This window comes from Natator depressus, chromosome 25 (assembly GCF_965152275.1).
Source record: "Natator depressus isolate rNatDep1 chromosome 25, rNatDep2.hap1, whole genome shotgun sequence".
Classification (NCBI taxonomy): Eukaryota; Metazoa; Chordata; order Testudines; family Cheloniidae; genus Natator; species Natator depressus.
This window is the reverse complement of record NC_134258.1, coordinates 10,476,040-10,502,981: the sequence shown is the minus strand read 5'-3', so window position 1 is coordinate 10,502,981 and position 26,942 is coordinate 10,476,040. Positions and strand designations below refer to the sequence as shown.

At 50.2% G+C, this 26,942-nt stretch overlaps 1 protein-coding gene across 6 annotated transcripts; it reads left to right on the top strand.

The window, feature by feature from the left end:
• The first annotated feature begins 6,152 nt into the window (after positions 1–6,152).
• On the top strand, positions 6,153–26,193 carry MIER2 (MIER family member 2). 6 transcript variants are annotated; one of them, XM_074939350.1, is made up of 13 exons: positions 6,153–6,247; positions 11,057–11,144; positions 11,612–11,763; positions 12,601–12,721; positions 13,452–13,575; positions 14,454–14,560; positions 15,220–15,289; positions 18,907–19,058; positions 19,700–19,781; positions 19,932–20,026; positions 20,622–20,749; positions 21,874–22,010; positions 22,954–26,193. In XM_074939350.1, the coding sequence occupies exons 4-13, from the start codon at positions 12,605–12,607 to the stop codon at positions 23,409–23,411; spliced, it is 1,470 nt and encodes a 489-aa protein (XP_074795451.1). In that variant the 5' UTR covers positions 6,153–6,247; positions 11,057–11,144; positions 11,612–11,763; positions 12,601–12,604; the 3' UTR covers positions 23,412–26,193. The 6 variants fall into 6 exon arrangements, with proteins under 6 accessions (XP_074795451.1, XP_074795446.1, XP_074795447.1 ...); XM_074939345.1 differs by having other exon boundaries at positions 6,159–6,247; positions 12,536–12,721; positions 20,622–20,725; XM_074939346.1 differs by having other exon boundaries at positions 6,159–6,247; positions 12,596–12,721; positions 22,954–26,192.
• The last annotated feature ends 749 nt before the right edge of the window (positions 26,194–26,942 follow it).

The following is a 26,942-nucleotide window of genomic DNA, read 5'->3' as shown; positions in this document are numbered from 1 at the left end:
GAAATCTGCACTCACAATGGTGCTGGTAGACTTTTACTCTCACAAGTTTACACAAAATGCAGGATTATGAACAGCTGGTCCTTGTGTCTCCCTGTGTCTGTGGACAGTGACTACCCACCTTGTGAGTGTTACCAGAAAACAACATATAAAAATATTTCCCACACCCACCAGCTAATACCTTAGTATTAGCCCTCTAAAGTTCATACTGGCCTTTTGAAATGGACTCATTCATTTCAAAGTTTGAATAGAGATGTTAGCCCAAAGGTCACTCAGATTCATGGGCCAAAATCAGTGGAGCTGCACCAGAGATTAATATTGTCCCATAACAGAAACTTAGAGTTTTCATATCCAGCTCCCAGCAACACCACAATCCAGCTTGGATCTCTTGGAGAAGGCGGGTGGTGGTGGTCGGGGACTCTCTCCTCCGGGGGACTGAGTCATCTATCTGCCGCCCTGACCGGGAAAACCGAGAAGTCTGCTGCTTGCCAGGGGCTAAGATTCGCGATGTGACGGAGAGACTGCCGAGACTCATCAAGCCCTCGGATCGCTACCCCTTCCTGCTTCTCCACGTGGGCACCAATCATACTGCCAAGAATGACCTTGAGCGGATCACTGCGGACTACGTGGCTCTGGGAAGAAGGATAAAGGAGTTGGAGGCACAAGTGGTCTTCTCGTCCATCCTCCCCGTGGAAGGAAAAGGCCTGGGTAGGGACCGTCGAATCGTGGAAGTCAACGAATGGCTACGCAGGTGGTGTCGGAGAGAAGGCTTTGGATTCTTTGACCATGGGATGGTGTTCCATGAAGGAGGAGTGCTGGGCAGAGATGGGCTCCATCTTACGAAGAGAGGGAAGAGCATCTTTGCCAGCAGGCTGGCTAACCTAGTGAGGAGGGCTTTAAACTAGGTTCACCGGGGGAAGGAGACCAAAGCCCTGAGGTAAGTGGGAAAGCGGGATACCGGGAGGAAGCACAGGCAGGAATGTCTGTGAGGGGAGGGCTCCTGCCTCATACTGGGAATGAGGGGCGATCAACAGGTTATCTCAAGTGCTTATATACAAATGCACAAAGCCTTGGAAACAAGCAGGGAGAACTGGAGGTCCTGGTGATGTCAAGGAACTATGACGTGATTGGAATAACAGAGACTTGGTGGGATAACTCACATGACTGGAGTACAGTCATGGATGGTTATAAACTGTTCAGGAAGGACAGGCAGGGCAGAAAAGGTGGGGGAGTAGCACTGTATGTAAGGGAGCAGTATGACTGCTCGGAGCTCCGGTACGAAACTGTGGAAAAACCTGAGTGTCTCTGGATTAAGTTTAGAAGTGTGTGCAACAAGAGTGATGTAGTGGTGGGAGTCTGCTATAGACCACCGGACCAGGGGGATGAGGTGGATGAGGCTTTCTTCCAGCAACTCACGGAAGCTACTAGATCGCATGCCCTGATTCTCATGGGTGACTTTAATTTTCCTGATATCTGCTGGGAGAGCAATACAGCGGTGCATAGACAATCCAGGAAGTTTTTGGAAAGCGTAGGGGACAATTTCCTGGCGCAAGTGCTAGGGGAGCCAACTAGGGGGGGCGCTTTTCTTGACCTGCTGCTCACAAACCGGGTAGAATTAGTGGGGGAAGCAAAAGTGGATGGGAATCTGGGAGGCAGTGACCATGAGTTGGTTGAGTTCAGGATCCTGACGCAGGGAAGAAAGGTAAGCAGCAGGATACGGACCCTGGACTTCAGGAAAGCAGACTTCGACTCCCTCAGGGAACAGATGGCCAGGATCCCCTGGGGAACTAACATGAAGGGGAAGGGAGTCCAGGAGAGCTGGCTGTATTTCAAGGAATCCCTGTTGAGGTTACAGGGACAAACCATCCCGATGAGTCGAAAGAATAGTAAATATGGCAGGCGACCAGCTTGGCTTAATGGTGAAATCCTAGCGGATCTTAAACATAAAAAAGAAGCTTACAAGAAGTGGAAGGTTGGACATATGACCAGGGAAGAGTATAAAAATATTGCTCGGGCATGTAGGAAAGATATCAGGAGGGCCAAATCGCACCTGGAGCTGCAGCTAGCAAGAGATGTCAAGAGTAACAAGAAGGGTTTCTTCAGGTATGTTGGCAACAAGAAGAAAGCCAAGGAAAGTGTGGGCCCCTTACTGAATGAGGGAGGCAACCTAGTGACAGAGGATGTGGAAAAAGCTAATGTACTCAATGCTTTTTTTGCCTCTGTTTTCACTAACAAGGTCAGCTCCCAGACTGCTGCGCTGGGCATCACAGAATGGGGAAGAGATGGCCAGCCCTCTGTGGAGATAGAGGTGGTTAGGGACTATTTAGAAAAGCTGGATGTGCACAAGTCCATGGGGCCGGACGAGTTGCATCCGAGAGTGCTGAAGGAATTGGCGGCTGTGATTGCAGAGCCCTTGGCCATTATCTTTGAAAACTCGTGGCGAACGGGGGAAGTCCCGGATGACTGGAAAAAGGCTAATGTAGTGCCAATCTTTAAAAAAGGGAAGAAGGAGGATCCTGGGAACTACAGGCCAGTCAGCCTCACCTCAGTCCCTGGAAAAATCATGGAGCAGGTCCTCAAAGAATCAATCCTGAAGCACTTACATGAGAGGAAAGTGATCAGGAACAGTCAGCATGGGTTCACCAAGGGAAGGTTATGCCTGACTAATCTAATCGCCTTTTATGATGAGATTACTGGTTCTGTGGATGAAGGGAAAGCAGTGGATGTATTGTTTCTTGACTTTAGCAAAGCTTTTGACACGGTCTCCCACAGTATTCTTGTCAGCAAGTTAAGGAAGTATGGGCTGGATGAATGCACCATAAGGTGGGTAGAAAGCTGGCTAGATTGTCGGGCTCAACGGGTAGTGATCAATGGCTCCATGTCTAGTTGGCAGCCGGTGTCAAGTGGTGTGCCCCAGGGGTCGGTCCTGGGGCCGGTTTTGTTCAATATCTTCATAAATGATCTGGAGGATGGTGTGGATTGCACTCTCAGCAAATTTGCGGATGATACTAAACTGGGAGGAGTGGTAGATACGCTGGAGGGGAGGGATAGGATACAGAAGGACCTAGACAAATTGGAGGATTGGGCCAAAAGAAATCTGATGAGGTTCAATAAGGATAAGTGCAGGGTCCTGCACTTAGGATGGAAGAATCCAATGCACCGCTACAGACTAGGGACCGAATGGCTAGGCAGCAGTTCTGCGGAAAAGGACCTAGGGGTGACAGTGGACGAGAAGCTGGATATGAGTCAACAGTGTGCCCTTGTTGCCAAGAAGGCCAATGGCATTTTGGGATGTATAAGTAGGGGCATAGCGAGCAGATCGAGGGACGTGATCGTTCCCCTCTATTCGACACTGGTGAGGCCTCATCTGGAGTACTGTGTCCAGTTTTGGGCCCCACACTACAAGAAGGATGTGGATAAATTGGAGAGAGTCCAGCGAAGGGCAACAAAAATGATTAGGGGTCTAGAGCACATGACTTATGAAGAGAGGCTGAGGGAGCTGGGATTGTTTAGTCTGCGGAAGAGAAGAATGAGGGGGGATTTGATAGCTGCTTTCAACTACCTGAAAGGGGGTTCCAAAGAGGATGGCTCTAGACTGTTCTCAATGGTAGCAGATGACAGAACGAGGAGTAATGGTCTCAAGTTGCAATGGGGGAGGTTTAGATTGGATATTAGGAAAAACTTTTTCACTAAGAGGGTGGTGAAACACTGGAATGCGTTACCTAGGGAGGTGGTAGAATCTCCTTCCTTAGAGGTTTTTAAGGTCAGGCTTGACAAAGCCCTGGCTGGGATGATTTAACTGGGAATTGGTCCTGCTTCGAGCAGGGGGTTGGACTAGATGACCTTCTGGGGTCCCTTCCAAGCCTGATATTCTATGATTCTATGATTCTAATCAGGGTCTCCCATTGTCCTCCAGCCAGGGACCCCAGGAAGAGCAATTCTACAAGACTGAAAGCACCAGACTTCTCTCTCAACTTGAATTGTTCCAAATGCAAAGCCCACTCTGGTTCAAAAAAGGAGGCATTTGCAGAGATGTGTCTGCAAAAGAAACTCCACTCAGCCCAGTGGCCTGTGTTTGGGCACTCCACTGAATAGAACGACATTTTATGTGTGGGCAAGGTGCTGAGAAGGCTCAATTTTCATTGCAGTCACTGGAAGCGGAAGATGCTGGGCATTTTGCAGGATTAGGCCCTAACTTCAGAAGATCATTTTTTCTGACCTTTCCAGACACACCTGATTTTCACAGGCTGTTTCTGTTTAAATCTAAATGCCCGCAGGGTAGGATAGGGGATGGACATGATCTAAAAATCTGCTCCTACCTCTAATTGTTTTGATAAAATACCCCTGTATTATCCTCTCCCTAATGAGGTAAACTGCCCCATGGCCCTGTCAACTATCTACAGAACCCTTGTCTATCAAGATTGCAAACAACCCCCAAGTCTTCAGCCCTTGAAAACTGCCACTTCAATTATGCACCCAGCCCTCCAGATCCACCTCAGTCTCTTTGGCTTGTTATTGATCAATAGAGTCTAATCATCTAGTCTGACTCCTTGGATAACACCAGCCATTACATTTCATCCAGTTACTTCTGGATTGAGGCCAAAAACTTGTGCTGGCTAAAGTATAACCTCCAAAAAGGCCTCCAGTCTTCATCTGAACTTCCTGGCCTGCAAACTGCCACTTTATTATCACTAGTAAGAGTTTGTGTCCCTTTAGCTGCCAAGCCATGCCCTGAACCTCTCTTTCTCCCGCCCTGCTTTCCCTCATTGCCCCAGTCCCCCTATTCCTGAGACACTTTGGTCTCTTTTTTTCCAGATCCTGGTAACCCCTCTCACCCTCATGCCTCCATCTCTAACCTAATTCATTCTAGCCTCCCTATCACTTCCTCCTACAACCCGTTAGCTAACCTCCACCTCCAACCCACCCACTTCAGATTCCCTCCTTGAATCCCATCCAATCTCCCCCACCCTGTCCCCTCAACCCAGCCTTCCCCTCCCTGCCCCCAACCCTCTTCCCAGCCTGCTCCCTGCAACCCCCCAACCCAGATTCCCCCTCCCTGCCCCCTCCAACCTTCTCATCCCTAACCCACCCACACACTTTGTCCCAGTCACTTTCCTTTAACTCCGTCCCCACACAGCACCTATTCCTTCCCTTGACTCCCCTGCCCCATTTATCCCCTCCCTCCCCTGCCCCCACCACATCACTTCACCCCTTGCTGCTCTCTCTATCATCGTCTAACCCCTACTCCTCCTTGACCCCTCCAACCCAAGCCTCCCCCCCACTCCAGCCTCCCCCTCCCTGACCTCTCCCCATCACTTCACCCCTTGCCACTCTCTCTGTCCTCCTCTAACCCCCACCCCAGCCTCCCCCTCCTTGACCCCTCCAACCCCCACCCCAGCTTCCCCCTGGCCCCCCACACCTCCCCCTCCTTGACCCCTCCACTCCAACCTCCCTCCAACCCCCCACCCAAGCCTCCCCCTCCTTGACCCCTCCAACCCCCACCCCAGCTTCCCCCTGGCCCCCACACCTCCCCCTCCTTGACCCCTCCACTCCAACCTCCCTCCAACCCCCCACCCAAGCCTCCCCCTCCCTGACCCTTCCAACCCCCACCCCAGCTTCCCCCTGACCTCCCCCACTCCAACCCTCCCCCTCCAACACCCCACCCCAACCTCCCCCCCCTCCAGCCTCCCTGACCCCTCCAACCTCCCACCCCAGCTTCCCCCCTGGCCCCCCCACCTCCCCTCTCCAGCCTGCCCCACCCTGACCCCTCCAACCCCCACCCCAGCTTCCCCCCGGCCCCCCCACCGCCACCCCAGCTTCCCCCTGACCCCCCAGCCCAACCCTCCCCCTCCAACCCCCCCTCCAGCCTGCCCCTCCCTGACCCCCCCAACCTCCCACCCCAGCTTCCCCCCGGACCCCACACCTCCCACTCCAACTGCCACCCCAGCTTCCCCCTGACCCCCCCAGCCCAACCCTCCAGCCTGCCCCTCCCCGACCCCTCCAACCCCCCACCCCAACCTCCCCCCTGTCACTTCACCCCCCCCCCGTTTGCCGTAGCCCCCCTGCTCTAACCCCTCCCCCCACCGGACCCCCCTCCCCATCACTTCACCCCCCCGCCCCTCTCTCATCTGCCCCCCCCGCGCGCCTTCCCCCTCCCTCCTGGGCGCCGCAGCCAATGAGCGGGCGGCCCCGCATCCGGGGCTCCCCCGCCCGCCCGTCCGTCCGCGCTCCCCACACGGCCATGGCGGAGGTGAGTGCGCCGGGGGGAGGGGGCAGCGGGGGGGGGGGCAGAGCCGGGGCCAAACCTCCCCCCATCACCCGGCCTGGCCCCCCTGCCGGGGGGCGGGGCCCTGGCGGGGGCGGGGCGGCCGCCACTCGGGACCCCCCCAGGCCCCGGGGGGGGGGCTCATAGGGACCCCCCCCCCCGGCCCCGGAGGCTGCTCCGTGGCCTCGGCCTCAGGCCGGACAGGAGGGCCTGGGCCTGGGGGGGAGCTGGGGCATCGAGGGCTGGGGGCCAGTAGGGGGCAGCAGGGGCTGGAGGGGGCTGGGGGCATCTGGGGCAGGGATAGTTGGGACTGGGGGGGTAGCTGGGCTGGGGGGCATCTGGGGCAGGGGGCAGTAGGAGCTGCAGGGTAGCTGGGGCGTCAGGGACTTGGGGGGAGCAAGGCCTGGGGGGCATGGTGCAGGGATAGCTGGGACTGGGGGGGTAGCCGGGCTGGGGGGCATCTGGGGCAGGGGGCAGTAGGAGCTGCAGGGTAGCCAGGGCATCAGGGACTTGTGGGGAGCAGGGGCTGGGGCATATGGGTCTAGGGGTGGGGGTAGCCAGGGCATCTTGGGCTGGGTACCAGTAGGGGCTGGAGGGGGTAGCTGGTGCTGTGGGGCAGCAAGGTCTGGGAGGAAGCTGGATCATCAGGGGCTGGAGAGGCCCAGCAGAAGCTGTGGGGAGCAATGGAGGTTGGAGGGAGCAGAAAGAGCTGTGGGCAGGGATGGGAGGTGGCTGGGGGTAGGGGGCATTGGGGCAAAAGGGGATGGAGGTGGGGCAGTAAGAACTTGGGGGCAATGGCTGGGGAGGGCAGCATGGGTGGATGGAGGTGGGGGGGGTTGTCGTGTGCATCAGATGGTTCAATGGGAGGGACTTGAACTCTTGGAGTGTGTCATTGTGTCAAGACAGCAATAATTATGTTGGTGCGTCATGCAGAGATGTTACCACGCTTACGCTGGGGCATCGCACGGTGATGTCATCCCCCGTTCTGTCTTGATGTCACTTTGAAACATCATCCCTGTTGCGTCACACCAGTTACATGGGGCATGAGGATATCACACTGCAAGATCCTTATTGTGACGTTGACTTGGGAGAATAGCATTGAGAAGCCATCAAGAGGCCCACCTGTTGCATTGCAAGATTTTCCTGAGCACCACTCATGGAGGCATCCTCTCCACCGCAACGAGATGTCATTCACATGTCACACTACAACGGTTGCACCAACATATCACATCAGGGAGTTTTTCCTATTGGTGTGAGACTGTCCCCATTACATCTTGTCAATCACAATGGCCCTTGGATGCAGCATCCCTGTTGCATTACCGTGTTTGTTCTGAAACATCATTTTGAGACTTCACCACGGCATCCTCAAGTTCACCCCCAGCACGTGGCATGGAGACGATGTCCCGGAGCACTGTGATGATGCCCCTATGATGAGATGTGCATCCCAAGGGGAATTTGGGGCCAGTTAACATCCCACAAACTAGATTTGCTATAGGTGGGATCACCACAATGAAATTGTGACCGATCCCAGCGGGAGATGGACCGGATGGCCTAATATGTCTTTTCCATCATTAATTTTATGGACTTGCAGAGAAAAACTCACTATGTGGAGGTTACAAAATGAGTGAGATTCAGACATGCACCTTTGCTCAATGGAAAATAGCCAACAGCACTCTTTCCCCAAAACATCAAGGAATGTGCACAAGACAGGAGCAACAAGGAGCAGTTCTGTAACGGGCCAGCACTAAGAGGTACACTTCACCTAGCCATGGAATGGCCTAAACTGGCCTGAAAAATCAACACTGTTTTTAAAGCAATGAAATCTGAAGGGAAACCCTCCTCTTTCCATTTGTCTCGCTTTCTTGTGAGAATAGTTCTAGCCTTAGGTGTTTTCTGTGCTAGTGCTCTGGACATACACACAATCACCATTGCACTTGAACAACTTTGACAGGGCATGAAATCCACTACTGCATGGAAAAATCCCTGCATTTCTTAAAAATCATTGTTGCTGTATCTTTTGTGGAGTTCCTGGAATCTTGACTCTGGAATCAGGGAAGGGATGCTCGAGTCTTTTAAGACTGATAAGCCAGCAGATGTGTTCATAACTGCCATGTAAGGAGGGTCCGTTTCAGGCAAAAGAAGCAGCGATTTGTGTAGAGAGAAGCTGCCAAGAGTCCTAATCCAGGTGGCCATCCAGTTTTGCAGGCAGCAGAGCCAACTTCAGCATCAGCTCGGGCGCTATCGGAATTATCTGAGGTGACCACCTTGGATTCTGGAAGGTGATCAGAACTATCAGCATCACAAATGACGGAAGCATCTTCATCCACATGTCTAAGTACCATTCTTGACCTAGATGTAGCCATTCATACCTTTGGGCCATCTACATCAGTTTTTCTGACCCATGCAATGCTGCTGGGTTTTCTACTCCCTATCTCACAGTAGGATTTTAAGCGTCAGACGGCAGCTCTCTCTCTCATATTAGAGAGAAATAATTTTACATCGCATGCTATAAACAGTCAGTTCAACCAACAACATTTCCCTCCAAGGGTCACTATCTACACATATGAGTCTGATCTTGCTTCTTCACCCATTGCTTGGCTCTGCCTGGATTTCTGTTACGTGGTCTTTCAAATCCAAAAATAATTATGGTGTCGGCCATCTGTATGCTCCAGCTTCATCCACGTCTATGTTAGGATGTAAGAATTGGCCATTGGCTCTGCCTGCCATCTCTTTGGTCCCTTCTCAATCCACATACACCATTGTGATTTGATTTACTTTCATTATTACCATTGTCTTCATGGTGATTTTCAGCACGGGCAGTTTCCATGTCCAGTAGTGTCCTGTTACTACTTCAGCTTTGAGTCTTCTCTTCATCCTCATTAACCTGAAGACGTTCATGAGTATTAGTTTGTATCTTACTATTAACTAATGTTACTCTTCATTTCACCCAATGGTCTTCGATATAATGTATCCTCATTTATCCAGTGTTCTGACTGACATTTTTTCCAACCACCATTTGTTAACCGAACAATATTACTTAGTAGAAACTTTCATTTTTGAAACATTTTGAACACATTTCCTTACTAACCCTCTGTGAGGTAATACAGTCCGTAAGTAGATTGTCTCAGGAAATGGGAGACTACATTGAATTATGTTCCCAAAGCTACAGAGTGAATGATTGTAGACCACACCTTGATCATCTTCATACAACCAAGGTTATTTACGGGAAGGATATCTATTAAAATAGTCTTGTTCTTCATCATGTCCCATCAATCCCCAGCAGAGGGGCATCTCCCTTTTGATATGGAGCCATCTTCCCAAGTGCAGGAAACATAGAAATGCCCAATCTTAGAACAAAGGCAGTCCTAAATCTTTTCACCCCTTTCTCCTTTATTATCTCATAAACTCCTCCCTTCTCTTAGTACACACAGGTCCTGCGCTATTTCTGCAAGAAGACAAGATAGTCTCCAGAGGATTTTGTTGCTCTATAATCAGACACTAGGGGATGGTGAATTGCAATACACATTGCATGTTTCACTTGAGGCTAAAGGCATTCTCTTTTCATTGTGCCTAGTAGACAAAGAAGCAGTAGTTCCAAGGTTGCTTCAGCTCTTGGATCTCTCATGACAACACCCCGCTGCCTCCTAGGTCATCAGTCATAAAAAATCATCACCATCATTATTTCAACAAAATAACTGGCACTGCTACCAGATTTACAAATTTTTAAGACTTGGAGGCATTAGTTCTAAGCCAGCAACCTGATATCTGGTTGGAAGGACTTGTGTGTGTGAGTGAGAATATGTACTTTGTCTCATCTAGAATGGGGGAGGGAGGATCTCCCATTTTGATTTCAACCGATCCTTTGCTTCCTTAAAAAAATAAGCTATTGAAGTCCAGTCCTGCAAGGTGCTGAATGCCCACAACTCTCATTGACTGAATGGATGGTGAGAGTGCTCAGCACTTCCCAGGATCAGGGCCATGATATGTATTAATTAAAATGTAGTAATGCCTGTTTGGGGACTGACACCACAGTTCTGTTCCACAGCTATGATGTTCTTAGTCAACATGGTTGAGTCAGTTGATTACTCACTTGCTCCCTTCCTAGACCTAACAAATATACAGCAATCCCAGAAATAACAGGCATTCTGGATTGTTACCCAGACTGCAGCCCACATTGCTGTTTGAACTTCTGACCGAACACTGGCTGCCAGAAAGCAGATGCCTACACTCACATCCACCTGTCCTATCCATTATCCATCTTACCCTTGCTGCTTGCAACCATTGGATTCCCTCCCTGCCTGCTCAGTTGTTAATGCCATTCATGACCATTCTGGGTCTTTAAAGTGCTTTGGAATGGGGGAAGATGGGAAGCACGTGGACAGATGTCCTGCTTGGTGGCCAGATCATTTCTGATTCTACCTCTGATGGATTGCTCAGAGGTTAAGGAAGTGCCACATTCAAACAAAAGGGCCATATGCTTTTAGAATAAAGTTTGTGGCAGGTTAAAATCTCCTGTCATGGCAATATAAGTCCTAAGGACTGTGGTTCTCAAATAAACTGGTGAGAGACTAGATATCAGTGATGTGATGAAGAAGAGGCACCCATGCATGCACTTAGGGATTCTGAAGTGATAAATACAGGGCAGGGGGAGGCTGCGGGGGGAGGGTCCTTGAGTACACCTGATCAGAAGCTCTCTTTACTTGGTTTTTAAACTAAGCGAATTGCATATGGGGGCTGGAAATGTGTCACATTATTAGGAAGATGTTTCTCCTCCATGTTCGTTTCTTTTTGAAGGCCTCGGTCGGCAGGCAGAGTCCGAGGGTGGTTCCATACCCAGCCCACAACCTATGTCCTGGAGAGCCTGGTCTTCAGACTGCAGCAGGTACCAACAGCTTGAGTGTGCTTATGTTTGTTTTCCCCATCCCACTCCCATTTCTCTTCCATCTCGTCTCTTCCCCCTGACGTTTTCTGGGCATGCACATGACCTTAAGCGCACACACACACACAGTGGAGGGCAGGTCTATATTACAGCGCTGCATTGGTGCAGCTGCATCAGTAGCGCATGTGGTGAAGACATGCTATGCCGACAGGAGAGAGCTCTCCCATCGGCATAATTACTGGTGGAAGCTAAGTTGGCAGAAGAGCATCTCCTGCTGACGTTGCGCCGGTGTGGACAGTGCTTAGGTTGATGTAACTTAACGTCACTCAGGAGTGTCTTTTTCACACCCCTGAGCGATGTAAGTTACATCAACTTAAGCGGTAGGGTAGAGCAGCCCGAAGTCTCTCCAAATTTTGTTGCTGTGGTCTGCAGTCAAGTGTGGCTAATGGCCAACTTTCTAATCCCTGCAGTTGTGTCAATGGGCTCATCTGATCACCGATTCACCCTAGCTGAGATCCTGTCACAGAACTATGGTGTACGAGAAGAGAGGGAGGAGGAAGAAAATACGCAAGAGAAAGAAAAGTCTTTAGAAGAGCTGGAAAAGAGTTTCAGTGCATCTCAGGTAAAGGCAGCAAGGGTGGGGAAGGGGAATTATCTGTTGGATTTCTTGTCTATCTTGATAGATGATTGAGATCAAATATCTCCACTGAGCCAACACTCAGGGAGATCGGCTGGCTGTGCACTATATTTAAGTCTCCTAAGCATAAGGCCTTGCTTTTACATTTGGATGTTGGGGATCAGATTGCCCAAGGGACCAGTCATGAGCTCTGGAGCCCTCCACTATCTAGGTTGCCAGTTCAAATCCAGTCTGCATCCCTGGTGACGAAAAGCTGTTGGCTGTCTGGTCCATGTGAAATGAGTTGTTGCTGTGCCGTCCACTTCATGATAGACAGGTGTCAGTTTCTGAGAAAACACTGGTGCATCTATTGGCTCCTTTGTGGGCAGCCAAGAGGCCAAGAATTCAGTAGGTTATGGAGTGTGAGCATCCTTCTCTGACGGAGACTGTACCTTCAGGTCAGTGTCAGTATACATAAGGGACCTTTGTGCTGCCCTGTTCTCTGGGTAAACACAGGGATCTAGTCTCCAGGGCTGTTAACTGGAACCTTTTCACCAGCATGAAAACCCAGTGTAAAAAAGCCACCCTTGAATCTGTTGCTTTGGGATAATTTCCCAGGTTTGTCCACAACTTCGGGAAGTACAGATTGTCATAGCCCCGTTAGTCAATACCTTTTGGTTTCCTGCATGATGAAGCAGCGCCAAAGACAGATCAGAGCCAGCCCCCAGAGGAGCAGAGCTGCCCTGACTGCCTCTGCATATCTCTGTGTTTACTGCAGCTGGTGTTGTACTCGGTGGTTGTTCCATTCCTGATGAAGCTTTGTCCTCCTCTCGCTCAGAGCAGTGAAATGCCATTCGAGGAGCTGCTTGCACTTTACGGCTATGAGGCATCTGATCCGATCTCAGAGCAGGACAGCGAGAGCAATGACATCCCTCGCAACCTGCCGGACATGACCCTGGATAAGGTAAGGGCAACTTTGGGCCATGTGCTAGCTGCTAGCAAGGGGAGAAAGTAGTGCACCCCAGGTTGGTGTAGGGTCTAGAACGGGGGGCATCTACGGGGTCCCTCATTCAGGGGTCTAGTTTATTCAAGATGCTTGAATTTCAGCAGGTGGGAATTGGCTAACCCACTGATCCCAATGTGCAACCGGGAATGTCAGCTGCAGAGGTGCTAACACAAACAGGAAATTCAGAGGAGACTAAAGAAAGAGTAATTGTTACAAAGAGCAACAAACTGCAAACCCTATTTGGAATGTAGATCCCTCCTGTTCTGCGTGTGGTGTGACTCTAGGGAGATTCGCAGGAGGCCTCATCTCTGCCTGAAAACCTGGATAACCCTCTATTCCCAGGGAAGCCAGGACTCCTGCCACTCAGCATAAGAGCCACTAAAAAAGTTTATTCCCTGCCAGCCCCTCAGAAAGTCACCCACTCTGGGATGGGCTCTGCAGAAAGTGCTCCTTACCCTTTCTCCCTGTAGCATCTGCAGGAAGCCACTCTCTTCTTGACTCTCCCAGTGAGCCCGTAAGGAAACAGTCTTTTGGGGGTGTGGATAAGGAAGGTCTATGGGAAGCGCCTGTGGGGTTGGGGAGATGCACGGAGGAAGGGATCTTGGCCAGGGATGGTTTACTCTAGGCGTCCCCTCCCTTTTTTTTTTAAATTTAAAAACATTTTTCACTTTCTTGTTGTTGTTAAAAGGAACAAATAGCGAAGGATTTGCTTTCAGGGGAAGAAGAGGAGGAGACGCAGTCTTCGGCCGACGATCTGACTCCATCCGTCACGTCCCACGATGCGTCGGACCTTTTCCCAAACCAGCCTGGCTGTATGTGTCCCTGATTTCTAACGGACCTTTTGTACTTGGAGGTGGCTCAGGAGGAAAGGCCAATTTTTAAAATTATTTTTAAATTTTTGGTTACTGAAATTCCTGAAGTAGCAACTTTTGAGGTTGGTCCGGGGAGCTGGAGGTAAACTCAGCCCTCCTGATGTTACTGCACAGACAGAATTAGGCCGTAGTGATAAGGGGAGTAGAATTTTATGGTTCAGGGTGTGAACTGATCAGCTGTAGGGTCAGGAAGCAGTTCTCTCCAGCTGCAGCTCATAGCCTCAGGGCGGTGAGGACTTCTGTTACATGCCCAGCGTGGACTTTTGGGGCAACTACACAACTGATGAAGTGCATGGGATGTTGGGGTTTTTTGCCTTCCTGAGAAACATCACTGCCAGATGCCCCCTCCGCAGCATTCACTCTCAGAGTAGCGAGAGCACTGGTCTTATCTAGTATGACACCAAGCAGGATTCCTGAGTAGAAGGACCAGTGGTCTGATCTAGAAGGGGATGTTGAAGATTAGTAAAACCAATGGTCCAGTCTAGTATGGCAACTCCTGTGTTCCTCGGACTTTAATATTGGGGGTTTGTAGGGAGCCAAAGCAAGGGAGATCTTAGTGTGGAATGATTGATTGGGCTTCTACCCCCTAATCCTGCAAAATTTGGGAGCCTTGGCTCTGCTGAATGATCACTGCTCATGTGGCAAGGACTTGGGTATTTTGCCTACAGAAGAGAATCTGGGTAAGTTGTTCTGAATAAACGGAGCAGGCTCAAAACAACTCCAAGATGGGAAATGAGGGAAGGAGAGAGAATCTAGAGGTATTGAGGCTGGGTGTTAACCATCTTGTAACTGAACAAGTGAATTCTCTTTCTTCAAAGCAAACTTCCTGGCTGATGAAGACAAAGAGCCCTGCTCTTCTCCATGTGCCTCCTCCTCGGCTGAGGATTCCGAAGAGGACTCCATCCCGTCCAACGAGTGCAAGAAGGTAAGTGATCTGAGCCAACTGCACCTCCCCGGGGGGCTAATGCTCTGCATTCAAGCGTGAGAAAGCCGAGCAGCTCAAGAAAACCACGAGACCCCACCCCGGGGGTGCCTTCTTGGGGAGCTCAGTGTCGGGCGCCTGTCCTCTGGGTCTTCCATTCTGTGCAAGGCTATGGCAGGCGTATCTTAAAGCATGCCCTGTGGAGCCTGTAGCCGAGATTATTCTCACAGTGAGGGGGATGCTGTACCTCAGAATTCAAACCGGCAACTCGTAGCCTAGGGGAGGTGAGGTCTGGTGTTGAGTGCCCAGGATCGGGCTTTGGAGAACTATCTTGTGGAAGACGAGAGTAGACTCCTCTTTGGACGCACACTGCCTCTCCTCCTCTGCAGCCTTGGATGACATAAGCTTTCGGTATAAATATTCAGCAGTGAGACCAGGCTTCAAATCAGAGGGTCCACAAACTAATTTGTTTGAAAACTCCTTCATAATTGTTCTAACGAATAGGAGGGATCCCCCTAGAGCGAACCCGGACAATGTGGTCCGCCAGTGTGTTTAGTGAGGCAGATTAAGCTTCGTTCATCACCAGGTCCCTGAGTTGATTCCAGTACAACCACATAACGCAGTCGCCTTATATTAATTCCCTTCTCTGTGATGGTTTTCAGGAGATCATGGTTGGGCCTCAGTACCAGGCAGCTGTTCCTATCCTCCACTTAAACAGGCACTGTGAAAAAGGTGAGAGCCCTTCCTCACTCTGACTGTAACATTTGTGCTGTATCTTTTCTGGATATGGGGTCCACTGATCTGAGCTGCGGCCAGAGTGTTGGCTCTGTCGCTGAGGTTTGTATCCCTAGATATGATGTCTGTATGTCTAACAATACTCATTCCTCCAAACAGAAGTGGGGCTTTTAGGAAAAGGGTGGTGGATTAGTTGTCGCCAATGTGCTCTCCTTTGGTTCACAGTGTGATCCAGTATTTTAACAGGACTGTGCGTAGCCCTAAAAGAGCCAGCAGTTTTAGCTGTTTGCAATGCAAACACAGGTGCAGTTTGCTTTACATGATCTGGCAGTTTGTAATCACTGCAAGTTTACAATGAAGGTAGAGTACGAAGGCATCTTTCATTTTTGGAGTCTCTGATAATATAGTTTCATAGATTTTAAAGCCACAAGGGACCATTGTGCTGATCTAGTCGGATCTTTTGCACAACACAGGCCATAGGACTTCCCTGAATTTATTTTTGCTTCAAGTCCAGTAGCTGGGGTGGAACTAGAACGGATCTGTTAGAAAAACATCCAATTTTGATTTAAAAATTGCCAGTGATGGAGACTCAGCCACAATGGTTAATTACCCTCACTGCTAAAAATGTGCTCCTGACTTCTCCTCTGAATTTGTCTATCTTCAACTTCCAGCCATTGATTCTTATAGACACCTGTGCTCTTTGAGGATCACATTGTCTCTACATTTCTGGCAGTGAAGTGCAGCAGAGTTAAGATTTTTCAGATTATTTTATTTTCCATAATTTTTGGTGTTTGGGTTTTTGTTAAAACTTTGACTTTACAGGCTTTCTAATTGATGTGGGTTTTGTTTTTAGAAAACAGTGTTCACTTGATTTTGTTCCTGAACAGCAGTGTTAGATTGTTTTCATGCTTAATTCCAAGTGAACAAAGTTTTTACCCTGAGAATTTACTCCCCCCCCGCCTCCGAACATTTCACAAATAATCACCAACAGGAGCTTATTGTGGGTTCAAAAGTCATGCAGAGATGGATCCTGCTTCTCCCCTACCGTTGGTCTTATATTTGAATCTCTGTCTGCCAAACTCTTTGTCTTATTTGCCTCAAAACTTTCCTGAAAAATCATGATATCAAGCATGTGAAATTTCTGATGGATTGGTCTGAGTTTGGCAAAGTTGGGGATGTGAGTCTCAGCCATGGCCAAAGAAAAATTAATGCCTCACAGTAATATTGTATTTATATTTCACAAACTGGCAAGCGATACCATTTATCTATACATTTTCATCCTAAATCCCCAGTGCTGATCACAATTTCCAGCTAGATAGGATCTCTCAGACGCAGAGAAGCATTTTGGTTTTCAGATTGTGTCCAATCATTTATTAGCTCAAAACTCTGCACCCGTTAGCTGGAACTTAGATGCAGTCTGCTACCCGGGAGTCTGCTCTCTAGAAATGACTCGCTTCCTCCCTCATTCTCTGTGCCAGGCAGACTCTGGGCAAGTTAGTTTAAAGGGTTCACTTCCTGCTAGTTTTAAGCTCACATTTAGGACTCTATCCTACAAGGCGCTGGGTGAAGTTAATGGGAGCTGAGGGTGCTCAGCACCATAGATCTTGGGTCACGTTCTCCATTGTCCTGCACCATATGCTTCATGTGAACACCAGTGCAAAGTGGATGTACGCCTTCTCTGCACTCACTTTGCTCTGGTGTAAATGAATATGCCAGGTGAAGGGCCAAGGAGAATCAGGCCCTTTGTCTTGAAAAACAAACAAATAAACAAACGAAAAGTATATTAGGTGCTAGTGGTTACCAATCCTTATATCTTAATAGAATTGTTTCCTTGCCGGTTGTTTTAGTTCATTGCAAGTATTTGTTTTCTGTTTGTTTTCATTTAAACAATTTCCCGCATGGCTGTGAACATATTAACTGGTTAAAAGATAGGAAACAAAGGATAGGAATAAATTATCAGTTTTCAGAAATGAGAGAGGTAAATAGTGCTGTCCCCTATGGGTCTGTACTGGGCCCAGTCCTATTCAATATATTCATAAATTATCTGGAAAAAGGGGTAAACAGTGAGGTGGCAGAACTTGCAGATGATACAAAATTGCTCAAGATAGTTAAGTCCCAGGCAGACTGTGAAGAGCTACAAAACTGGGTGACTGGGCAACAAAATGGCAGGTGAAATTCAATGTGGATAAATGCAAAGTAATGCACATTGGAAAAACATAATCCCAACTATACATATACAATGATGGGGTTTAAATTGGTTGTTACCACTCAGGAAAGAGATCTTGGAGTCAGTGTGGATAGTTCTCTGAAAACATCCACTCAATGTGCGGCAGCAGTCAAAAAAGCAAACGGAATGTTGGGCATCATTAAGAAAGGGATAGATAATAAGGCAAAATGTATCATGTTGCCTCTGTATAAATCCATGACACACCCACATCTTGAATACTGCGTGCAGATGTGGTCGCCCCATCTCAAAAAAGGTATATTGGAATTGGAAAAGGTTCAGAAAAGAGCAACAAAAATGATTAGGCGTATGAAACGGCTTCCGTTTGAGGAGAGATTAACAAGACGGGGACTTTTCAGCTTGGAAAAGAAACGACTAAGGGGGGATATGATAGAGGTCTATAAAATGAAGACTGGTGTGGAGAAAGTAAATAAGGAAGTGTTATTTATTCCTTCTCATAACACAAGAACTAGGGGTCACCAAATGAAATCAATAGGCAGCAGGTTTAAAACAAACAAAAGGGAGTATTTCTTCACACAATGCACAGTCAACCTCTGGAACTCCTTGCCAGAAGATGTTTTAAAAGCCAAGACTATAACAGGGTTCAAAAAAGAACTAGATAAATTCATGGAGGATAGGTCCATCAATGGCTATTATCCAGGATGGACAGGGATGGTGTCCTTGGCCTCTGTTTGCTAGCAGCTGGGAATGAGCGACGGAGGATGGATCACTCTGTGATTTACCTGTTCTGTTCATTCCCTCTGGGGAACCTGGCATTGGCCACTGTCGGAAGACAGGATACTGGGCTAGATGGATCTTTGGTCTGACCCAGTATGGCCGTTCTTATGTTCCTAGAGCACAATACACAGCCGTGTGCCAATGTGTGAGAGTGGGAGCAGTGAGGGGGATGCCCAGGCCAGAATGTGACAGAAACAGTGGCTGCTTAAAGCCACCTTTGCCCTCCCACTCCTATGCCCAGAGCAGGAAGGGGCATTGCAGAATCTGGCCTTTTAAAACCACATGCATCAATTGACAACGTGTTCTCTAATAAGCCTAGAGAAGTCTTGAGCATCAAAAAGTCTCCCCAGCCACCCCTTCAGGAAAAGCCTGAGCAAACAGAGTCACTGTGCTCTGACAGTCAACAGTCTTGGGCTAATCAGATGAAAGGGGGAATCTGGGATCAGCAGCCCTACGCTCTCCAGATTCAGGAGAGAAAACATCCTGGCTTTCAAATCTAAGAACTCACAGCTGGAGCATCCCGTCTGACCATAACTGCCAGGCTGGAGCCCAGAGACTTCCTCTCTGATCCACCCACATCCCACCTCTTGAAAACCAGGGGTGCTCTCGGATTGACCAGCTCATTTCAGACATGCCCTGATGTTCCCATTAGCCTACGAGAATGAAGATCAGCTGCTGTGGGACCCAAACATCCTCCCTGAGCGGGAGGTGGAAGAGTTCTTGTACCGAGCAGTTAAGCGGCGGTGGGACGAGGTTTCCAGTGCCAGTCTGTCAGATGGAGCGATGGTAAAGGACAATGAGCAGGTGAGCCTGGGAGCCAGGGCTTTGTGCAGTCACGAAATTCTCTGTTGTCTTAGTGTTGTGGACAGAAGTCAAGTAGCACTGGCCATGGGAGCAGGAAGTATCAGCAGGGAGTTTCAGAACTGATCGCTTGTTTGTTTCAGAGGGGAGGGAGTGGATCTCAAAAAGACCCTGGGTGAATGAGACCTCCTTTCTAGATGATACATCTCCCTCTGGGGCCCATCACTGCTGCTCCATGGATCAGACAGAGGGAACCTTTCTTGCTGAGCCTGCTGCTTTCTACTGCCTCCTGCTGGGTTGAGGAGCAAAAGGAGTGCTCGGGACTTGCCTCAAATACTCCATATGGGTTGTGTTGCCACCAGGTTGCTGAACTGGCCCGTTCAGACTAGTATTTTAATTACAGCTGTATGAGGACACATGCACACCTGCTGTCTCTAGACTCCTCCCAGGATAGCCCCGTGCTTCATAATTTAGAGCCTCGAACTGTGGAGCAATCCTTGCTGACGGTCCAAGTGGGGCGGTGTAGATAAGTTGCTCCAGAAGGGAACGTGCTGTTTGGGCAGGTGCAGTGAGTCACAGCTGAGTTGGTTAGTGGTATATGCGGCCAGTGCATGTAATCAGCAGTTCTTTATTACATTGCATAGGCTCTGTATGAACTGGTTAAATGTAACTTCAATGCAGAAGAGGCACTGCGGAGATTGCGATTCAATGTGAAGGTCATCAGAGGTGAGATACTCAACTGTTCAGATTCTCTTGCATGCTGTATCCCAAATGTCCAGATTCCTTCTGCAACTCCAGCAGCCCCTGGACATGTCTGTCTCTCAGTAATCCTGGGGTTCTGTGGAACTCCTAACATCCTGTTTCCCTGTGCTGCAGATGAGCTTTGTGCCTGGAGCGAGGAAGAATGCAGAAACTTTGAACACGGGTTTAGAGTCCATGGGAAAAACTTCCATCTCATACAAGCTAACAAGGTAAAGATTCATGTTTCTGTGTCACAGACTGAGAGGAGCTGCAGGAGTGCATGCTAGTGCTGGGAACATATGTTAAACCTTACTTAATCTGGGGAAATTCGGACTGCTAAAAGTTCTAATCCCAACTGATTTGCGGTGTGGTCGTTGTCAAGTGCATGGGTCCAGTGCATGTAATCAGCACTGTTTGCTTGATTTCTCCCATCTGCACTACAGGGAAAACAATACGGACGTCCATAAGAGATTGCGAGGCTTAATTTATTAAAAATTAGCACTGGCTAGCTGAGGATCTCAAAGTGCTTTGCAAACTGTCTTCACCATCGCGATGTTTCTGGGGGGTCAGTGATTGCAGGGTGTGGGTTGTTTGTAGAGTTCAGTGGGATCCTTCGGGATGAAAGGGGAGCCATGTAATCCAATGAATAGGGCACAAGACTGAGAGTCAAGAGATTCCAGTTCCTGCCACTGACTCACCATGTGACTTGGGTCAAGTCACTTGAATGAACTTGGTTTCCCCATCTACAGAGCGGGGTGATGGTACTGACCCTTCGTAAAGCCCTTGGGGCTTTATGGGGGGACTCTGACTAATCGCTCCCTGCAGGTCCGCACCCGGTCAGTGGGAGAGTGCGTGGAGTACTATTACATGTGGAAGAAGTCGGAGCGCTATGACTACTTCACCCAGCAGACTCGCTTCGGAAGGAAGAAGTATGTCCTCCACCCTGGAGCCACGTGCGTGGAATATTCTCAGACTAAGATTAGTAAACGTTACTTACCAGCGAGGCTCCCTGTCTCGCTCAACTCCCTGCTTCAGGGACCTTGATCTTAAAATAACGCTCCCCGCCATAAACCTCCTGAGATAGGTCTTCTAGTTGGGAGGGTGCTGGGGGACGGCAGGCCAACTGATGCACACGTTGCATACAGAGTGTAGCCCACTGTCCCGCCACAAAGGAAAGCAGCCGTTTGCCAGTAGCGCTGGGTGGGCATTTTTCCAGGAAATGTTTTTTGTTGGAAAACAACTAATCACAGGTGAAACTTAGTGGGAAACGGTAGGCTTGGGCCAGTGTCTCAGTTCGAAAAACGGAAAAGGAGAGGATGTTTCAAAATTGTTGAAACATCCCGTTTTGACTTTTTTTTTTTTTTTAACCGAAAAATTCTGTTTTTGTTTGAAATGATTTTTTGGATAGAAATATAAGCTCATTATAATAAAAACCATTTTTTGGAATAAAAGAAGGTCGAAATTGAAACAAAATGTTTTAAAAATGTCAAAACAAAGCTTTGGACCCAAGCCCAAAAATTTCTCTGCTTGTTGATTAGCAAATGTTTTTGAGATGTTGATCTTTTGTCCCACTTTGGGATAAGAAAAAATGTCAAAATCTTGACAATTTTCCAGGGACCAGCAAGCCATTTCCCACCCAGCTCTGTCTGCCAGCATGCTTGACGCTGCAGCAGGCCGGGAGAGCAGTTCTGTGCAGTGGCCGTCTCACTGGGGAGAGTGTTTGCCCATTGAGTACACTGTGGGAGGAAGAGAAGTCCGTAGGTCTCTGGGATTGCAGAGTTCAGCAAGTGTTGGAACCTGCGAGGGCCCAATTCTGATTTCACATGCACTGGTTTAGCTCCACCGATTTCAGGGGGGTTGCGCCCATGCAGGAACAGAAGGGGCCCCACAGACCTTGAGGGGAGGGATGTTTTCTGCACAGCGAGCCTGTTGCTGATTGCTCCCTGTGTATGGTGCTGAGAATGTCCTTGTTACCTCCTGCGTTGTCCCTTGGCAGTGTGTTAGGGAGGGTTGTTGATTCCCCCACCTGCTTAACCCCACTGAGTGGATGGTCACAGCGTTGTCTCTCCCCCTGCAGGGATTACGTGGATAACGACTTGGATGGGGGTGAGGCGGAAAATGCCACCCGCTCTCGGAACTCCCCACCGATTCCCTCTGCCACCAGCTGCCTGGACTCTCGCTTCAATCAAGATCACCTGGCAATTGAGAGTGCAGGTAACTCCTTTGCCTTCCTCCAGTGCCAGAGCTGGAGGGTGGAGGCCTCTCCTTCCCACTGCTCTGGGGTACGGAGCTTCCGTTTGTCCTTCTGTCATGACTTCCCCTGGCATATTTGCAGGCGTGCGCCTGTTATCGTAGCTCCTTAAGTTCCACTGGTTGGAAGCAGGTCCTGGGAAAACCATTGAGAGGACACCCGCACAGCAGGAAAGGGCTCAGTGCTAAGGGAGGGGCCTTGTTTGTCACTAAATCAGCCCATCCCACGGTCAGAGCATGAGGTTGGGAGTTTAGCACTAAGGGTGAGCTCTGGGGAGAATGTAAAGGAGTGGGGAATAATCTGCCTCTCTTACCATCTCCTAACAAACCTGGACCTTTGCGTGTCCACGTCTGGGGGAAAAACACCCTGGGGTGTGTTTGGGGGTGGGGGTTCCTAGCATCAGGCGCAACTTGGAGAGTCACATCAGAGGATTATCTGAATTTCCGTAGAAGCACTGATGTACATCCCGTCCCCCCAATGAACTGTCTTCCCAGTCTCCCCACTCCACACATGCATCCCACACAGGGGAACCACATAAGAATGGCCATGCTGGGTCATACCAATGGTCCATCCAGCCCAGTATCCTGTCTGCCGACAATGGTCAATGCCAGGTGCTTCAGAGGGAATGAACAGAACAGGTCATCATCAAGTGATCCACCCCATTCCCAGTGTCTGGCAAACAGTAGCAATAACAGTGATAAACTGTGATGGATCTTGGCTGATACCATGAAGGAGTGAGGGATCGTGGCCACGTACAGTCTGACTAGATCGTTCTGGTCAGTGGGTGTGAATAAGACCCTGTACAGTGTTGTCTGCATGTGTGTACAATGGACTCACTCTAGCTTTCTCTCGCCTGCTTTCCTCACCCTGTCTCTCTGTTCCTCCTCCGCCCCTTGGGCCGTGCAGAGCCTCTGAGCGTGGAGAGCGCAGCCTGCAGCTTGGGCAGCATGAGCGAGTCGGGCCAGGCTTACGAATGCAGCACTCCCTCAGAGACAAACTGTTCCTTTGACCCTGCAGAGGACACGTCCTCGGGCGGCATCTCAGCCACTTGCACACGGCATCCAGGTAACCCCTCGGAAATGGGGCTTTATCAGCTGCCACCGGCAGGACCGGGCCTGGCAGAGAAGCAGGAGACATTGCAGAGCTCCGGCGAGACGATAACTATGGACTTCACTCTCCCCGGAGACATTAACGAGGGGTTGCCTTTAATTTCTGGCCGTGTGGATTTGGACAGGGACCCAGAGGCACTGGTGTCCCCTGCTCAAGTGTCCTTATCGGTCACAGATTTTGGCATCATCGGCATTGGAGATGTAAATAGTTTCCTGGCTGCTCACCAGGCCTGCCCGGGGCCTTTGTCACAGTGAGAATTTCCAGTCTTGACCTTGTCACAGACCGAGCTACGACTTTGACCCGACTGAGTGAATTCCCTGGGCTTCCGTGTTCCACGGGGCCAGCTTGGAGCTGTCGGTCGGAATCTGTCTTTCCATCCTCCTTGATGTTTTGGCGTCTGTCCTTCCAAGGCTACAGTGAAACCAAACACCTTTCTGCTTTAGTGCTGTCTGACACACCTGTGCAAAGCTGATGGGAGGTTTTAGTCGGGGGATGAGTCCATGAGCCCGGCCCCCCCGGTGTCGACACAAGCAGCACCATGCAGTTCAGACAGCCTCTGGCCTGAGGACAGTGGAAGTGTCCAGTGACCCCAACAGAGGGGGCTTTCTCTAGGGCAGGCCGGTTGCACAGTGGGATGTTATTGAGGATGAGGATGTGTCGTGGGCACTTTGGGGGCTGGGATGGAGGACGTAATCGGAGGTACATGTGCTTAGGAAAGTGACATGAAGAAGCACAGTCAGTCCAGGCTGGAGTGGCCCTCTGGATGCAGAGATGGGCGTGTTTGTGCCGAAGGAGGGGGTGGACAGGCGTGGCCATTCACCCTCGGATTTTGTGTTGCAATAGAAGTAATTCTCTCACCTTTTCTTTTCTAACAGCTGTAGTGTGCCTGTTGATTTGTTAATCTGGGGGCAAGCATGTGTATTGAGACTGTGTTCAGACCTAGAGCGCCATCAGCGTCCATCTGTCTTCTCCACTGCCAGGTCCAGATGAGAAACAGCCTGTCCCATCCCCTCCCACACCTCTGACTACAGCCTCAGCTCTTGGAAAGTAACATTTAGGGTGGGCAGCCTGTCTGCACATTGCTCAACGCTCCCTCCCTTCCAACACTTAACCGTTGGTTGTGCTGCTCCATGGAAAACCCGAATCCAGGGATGAGGCTGCATTGGCAGCAGAGGGAGTTTCTAGCGAGGCTGGCAGTGGGCGACATGGTCTGTAAAACCCTTGCTTGCATTGCAAAAGGGTTAAATCTGAATGAGCTGCCTGCAGAACTGCCTGACTGGTTCCAAACTCACTGATCAGCTGGGGGAAAAGGGTAGTAGTGATCAGTGAGTTGGATCTTGGGACTTACATTAGAATCCTACAGAAACTGAAACAGAAGCTAGCAGGCTGCCTCTGAGCTCATGGTATACATGGCCAGGAGGTGGGCGCACCAGCCCGCCCATCCGGTGCTAAGCACGGACCCACACAGGTGCCAGGCAGGTGCATCAAACCTGGGCACGTCCCTTGTATCCTGTGCAAGCACAAGGCGTGTAGCTGTGTGCCTGAAAAGGAGAGCTTTCAGCCCTAGTAACCCATCCGAGCATATGACACTCACCCTTGGTAGGACCGCTTGTCTACCCTAATCATCTCCTTTGCCAGCCTGTGTGAGCACATGGAGCACAACCCTGGCAAGATGATGCATCAGCCCTCTGGGACATCAACCCTGGTATTCAAAAATGTAATGTAAAGAAACTCTCTATTTTGTAAGAGAAAGGAATGTGTTTACCCTTGCGAGAGACATGACTGAGGTGACCAAGATTGTGTCCAATGGCAGCAGGGCCGTTAGTCACTGCATAGCGTGCCAAACGAGACAGGGCCGTCTGTGGCTTGCAGGAGCCCGTTACCTTTCAGCTGCTCCGGCAGATTTGGGGTTTGCTGCTGGCTGAATTTTCCCCACTCCTCCAGGAGCGCACACACACCCACGGTGCGTCGACGCTTACAGCGTACGCACACTGCACACCCAGCGAGCACGGCTACACATGGCAGTGTAGACAGGGAGGCACCGCTGCGGGAAGTGGTACAGAGTGCCAGACACACCTCAGCCCCCATAGTGTAGACCCTAGGCAGCTGCTACCCACCCAAACAGCGCCTCCCCGTCTGTGCTGCTACTTTTACCAGTGGAGCGTCCTGCTGTCAGAGCCTTTCCCCACCGCAGTGAAAGGCTCTGGCAGCTCCCGCGCGCTGGAACCTTTCACTGCGGCGTGTGGCTCCTTGTGCAGTGCCTGTCCTCCGGGCTGCGGACATAGTCACATGCGCACATTTCCCGCAGGCTGCCGGCCGTTCGGGACTCCAGTGACAGACGCCCTTCATCCAAATGCCTTTTTTTTTTAAATAGCTGCCTTCAGGCCACCACCCTGAAGCTAGTTCTGCTGCTGCTGGATTTGAAATGACGTTATCAGCCATTGTGGGCTGGGTCCTCCCCTGAATAAACAGGCCGTGTTCACCTGTTCACTGTGAGCGTGAAGAAGGTGGAAAGTGCTAGTGTCCCAATGCATTTTACACCCACTTTGCACTGGAGCGGGGGAGTGGCTCCCCAAGGCACATGGTGACGGAGAAGCCGGCCTTGTCTCACATCACCCAAACCCCAGCTTTGTGTCACCCACTCTGTCGGGGACCCTGCCCCTGGCCAGCTCAGCTGAGGTGGTAAACTCCAAAGTACAGCTGCCTTGACCATGAAGTCAGTTTGTGAGACAGAGGTGCTAACTCGGGGGGGGTCTCCCCACCCACCGCTCCCGCCTGCTGGAGACGGGACACAAATGTGAGCTGCCAGCCCCTGGCCCGAGCCCCCAGGCTGTGATTCCCTTTGGGGGCCTTTCCTTTCTGAAAGGAAAAGGAGTGAGTAGGGGGAGGGTGTGGGGAAGCTCTGAGGCTTTTCCAGGGAGTGGGGAGCTCCCAGCACCCCTCCAACAGCCAGGTACATTGGAGGAAATTGATAAATGTTTTTTCTTTCGTTTGTTTCATTTTTGAGTCCTAATGAGGAGTGGCCGGGGGGGGGGGGGGGGAAATGTCTCTTATTTATATTCTTCAATGTTGTTTACAGATTCGAGCAGGGGCTTAAAGTGAACGTGGCATGTTTTCCGCACGCCCTGTCCGGGGAGGGACGGAAATGGCCGGGGAGAGGGAGTCAGTTTTTGGTTTGGTTTGGTTTTACTCACGAAGCACATTTACTTTGAGCTGCCCCCAATGCCGGACTCTTCCCCTCCCCCCCCGGAGGCCCCGCACTGTGAAGTGATACTGCCTTGAAAACCCCTCGCCGTTATTTATTTAATTAAAAAATCTGATTTGAAAACGAACAGGGAGCTCGTCTTGTTTTCCGAGGCATTGGGCTGTCACAGCCCTTTGGGCACCGGTAGCGAGAGGGGCTGTTGGCTTCTATTCGCTGCTCTGCACTAATGAGAGTGGCAAAGCATCTCCAGAGGCCAGCGCTCGTGTTACCAGGAGATGAGCCCCGTGCGTGTGGCTGGTGGAGAGAGCACTGCCCAGAGCACGTAGATGGTTAATCTTAACAGGCTGCCGCTGTGGATGCTCTGTTCCCGGGTTGCCATAGTGGATTGCAAATTCACCTGTGCTATGGCTCCGTTACTGTCCGTGGGGTGACTGCAGGGATTAATTCAATGGCCCAGAGAGTACCGTGACTGGGGCCATCAAAGTAGTAATAATAATCCCTAGATCTCAACGCGCTTTAGAAAGGAGATCAGTATCATTATCCCCGTTGTACCTGTGGGGAAACTGAGGCACGGAGCAGG

Excerpts from the sequence above, each read along its gene's own strand:
- MIER2 (XM_074939344.1), top strand. The coding sequence starts at position 6,173 with ATGAGCGGGCGGCCCCGCATCCGGGGCTCCCCCGCCCGCCCGTCCGTC. Across the intron at positions 11,145-11,611 it reads TGGTCTTCAGACTGCAGCAG|TTGTGTCAATGGGCTCATCT; the intron begins GTACCAACAGCT and ends TAATCCCTGCAG. Across the intron at positions 15,290-18,906 it reads AAACAGGCACTGTGAAAAAG|CCTACGAGAATGAAGATCAG; the intron begins GTGAGAGCCCTT and ends TGTTCCCATTAG.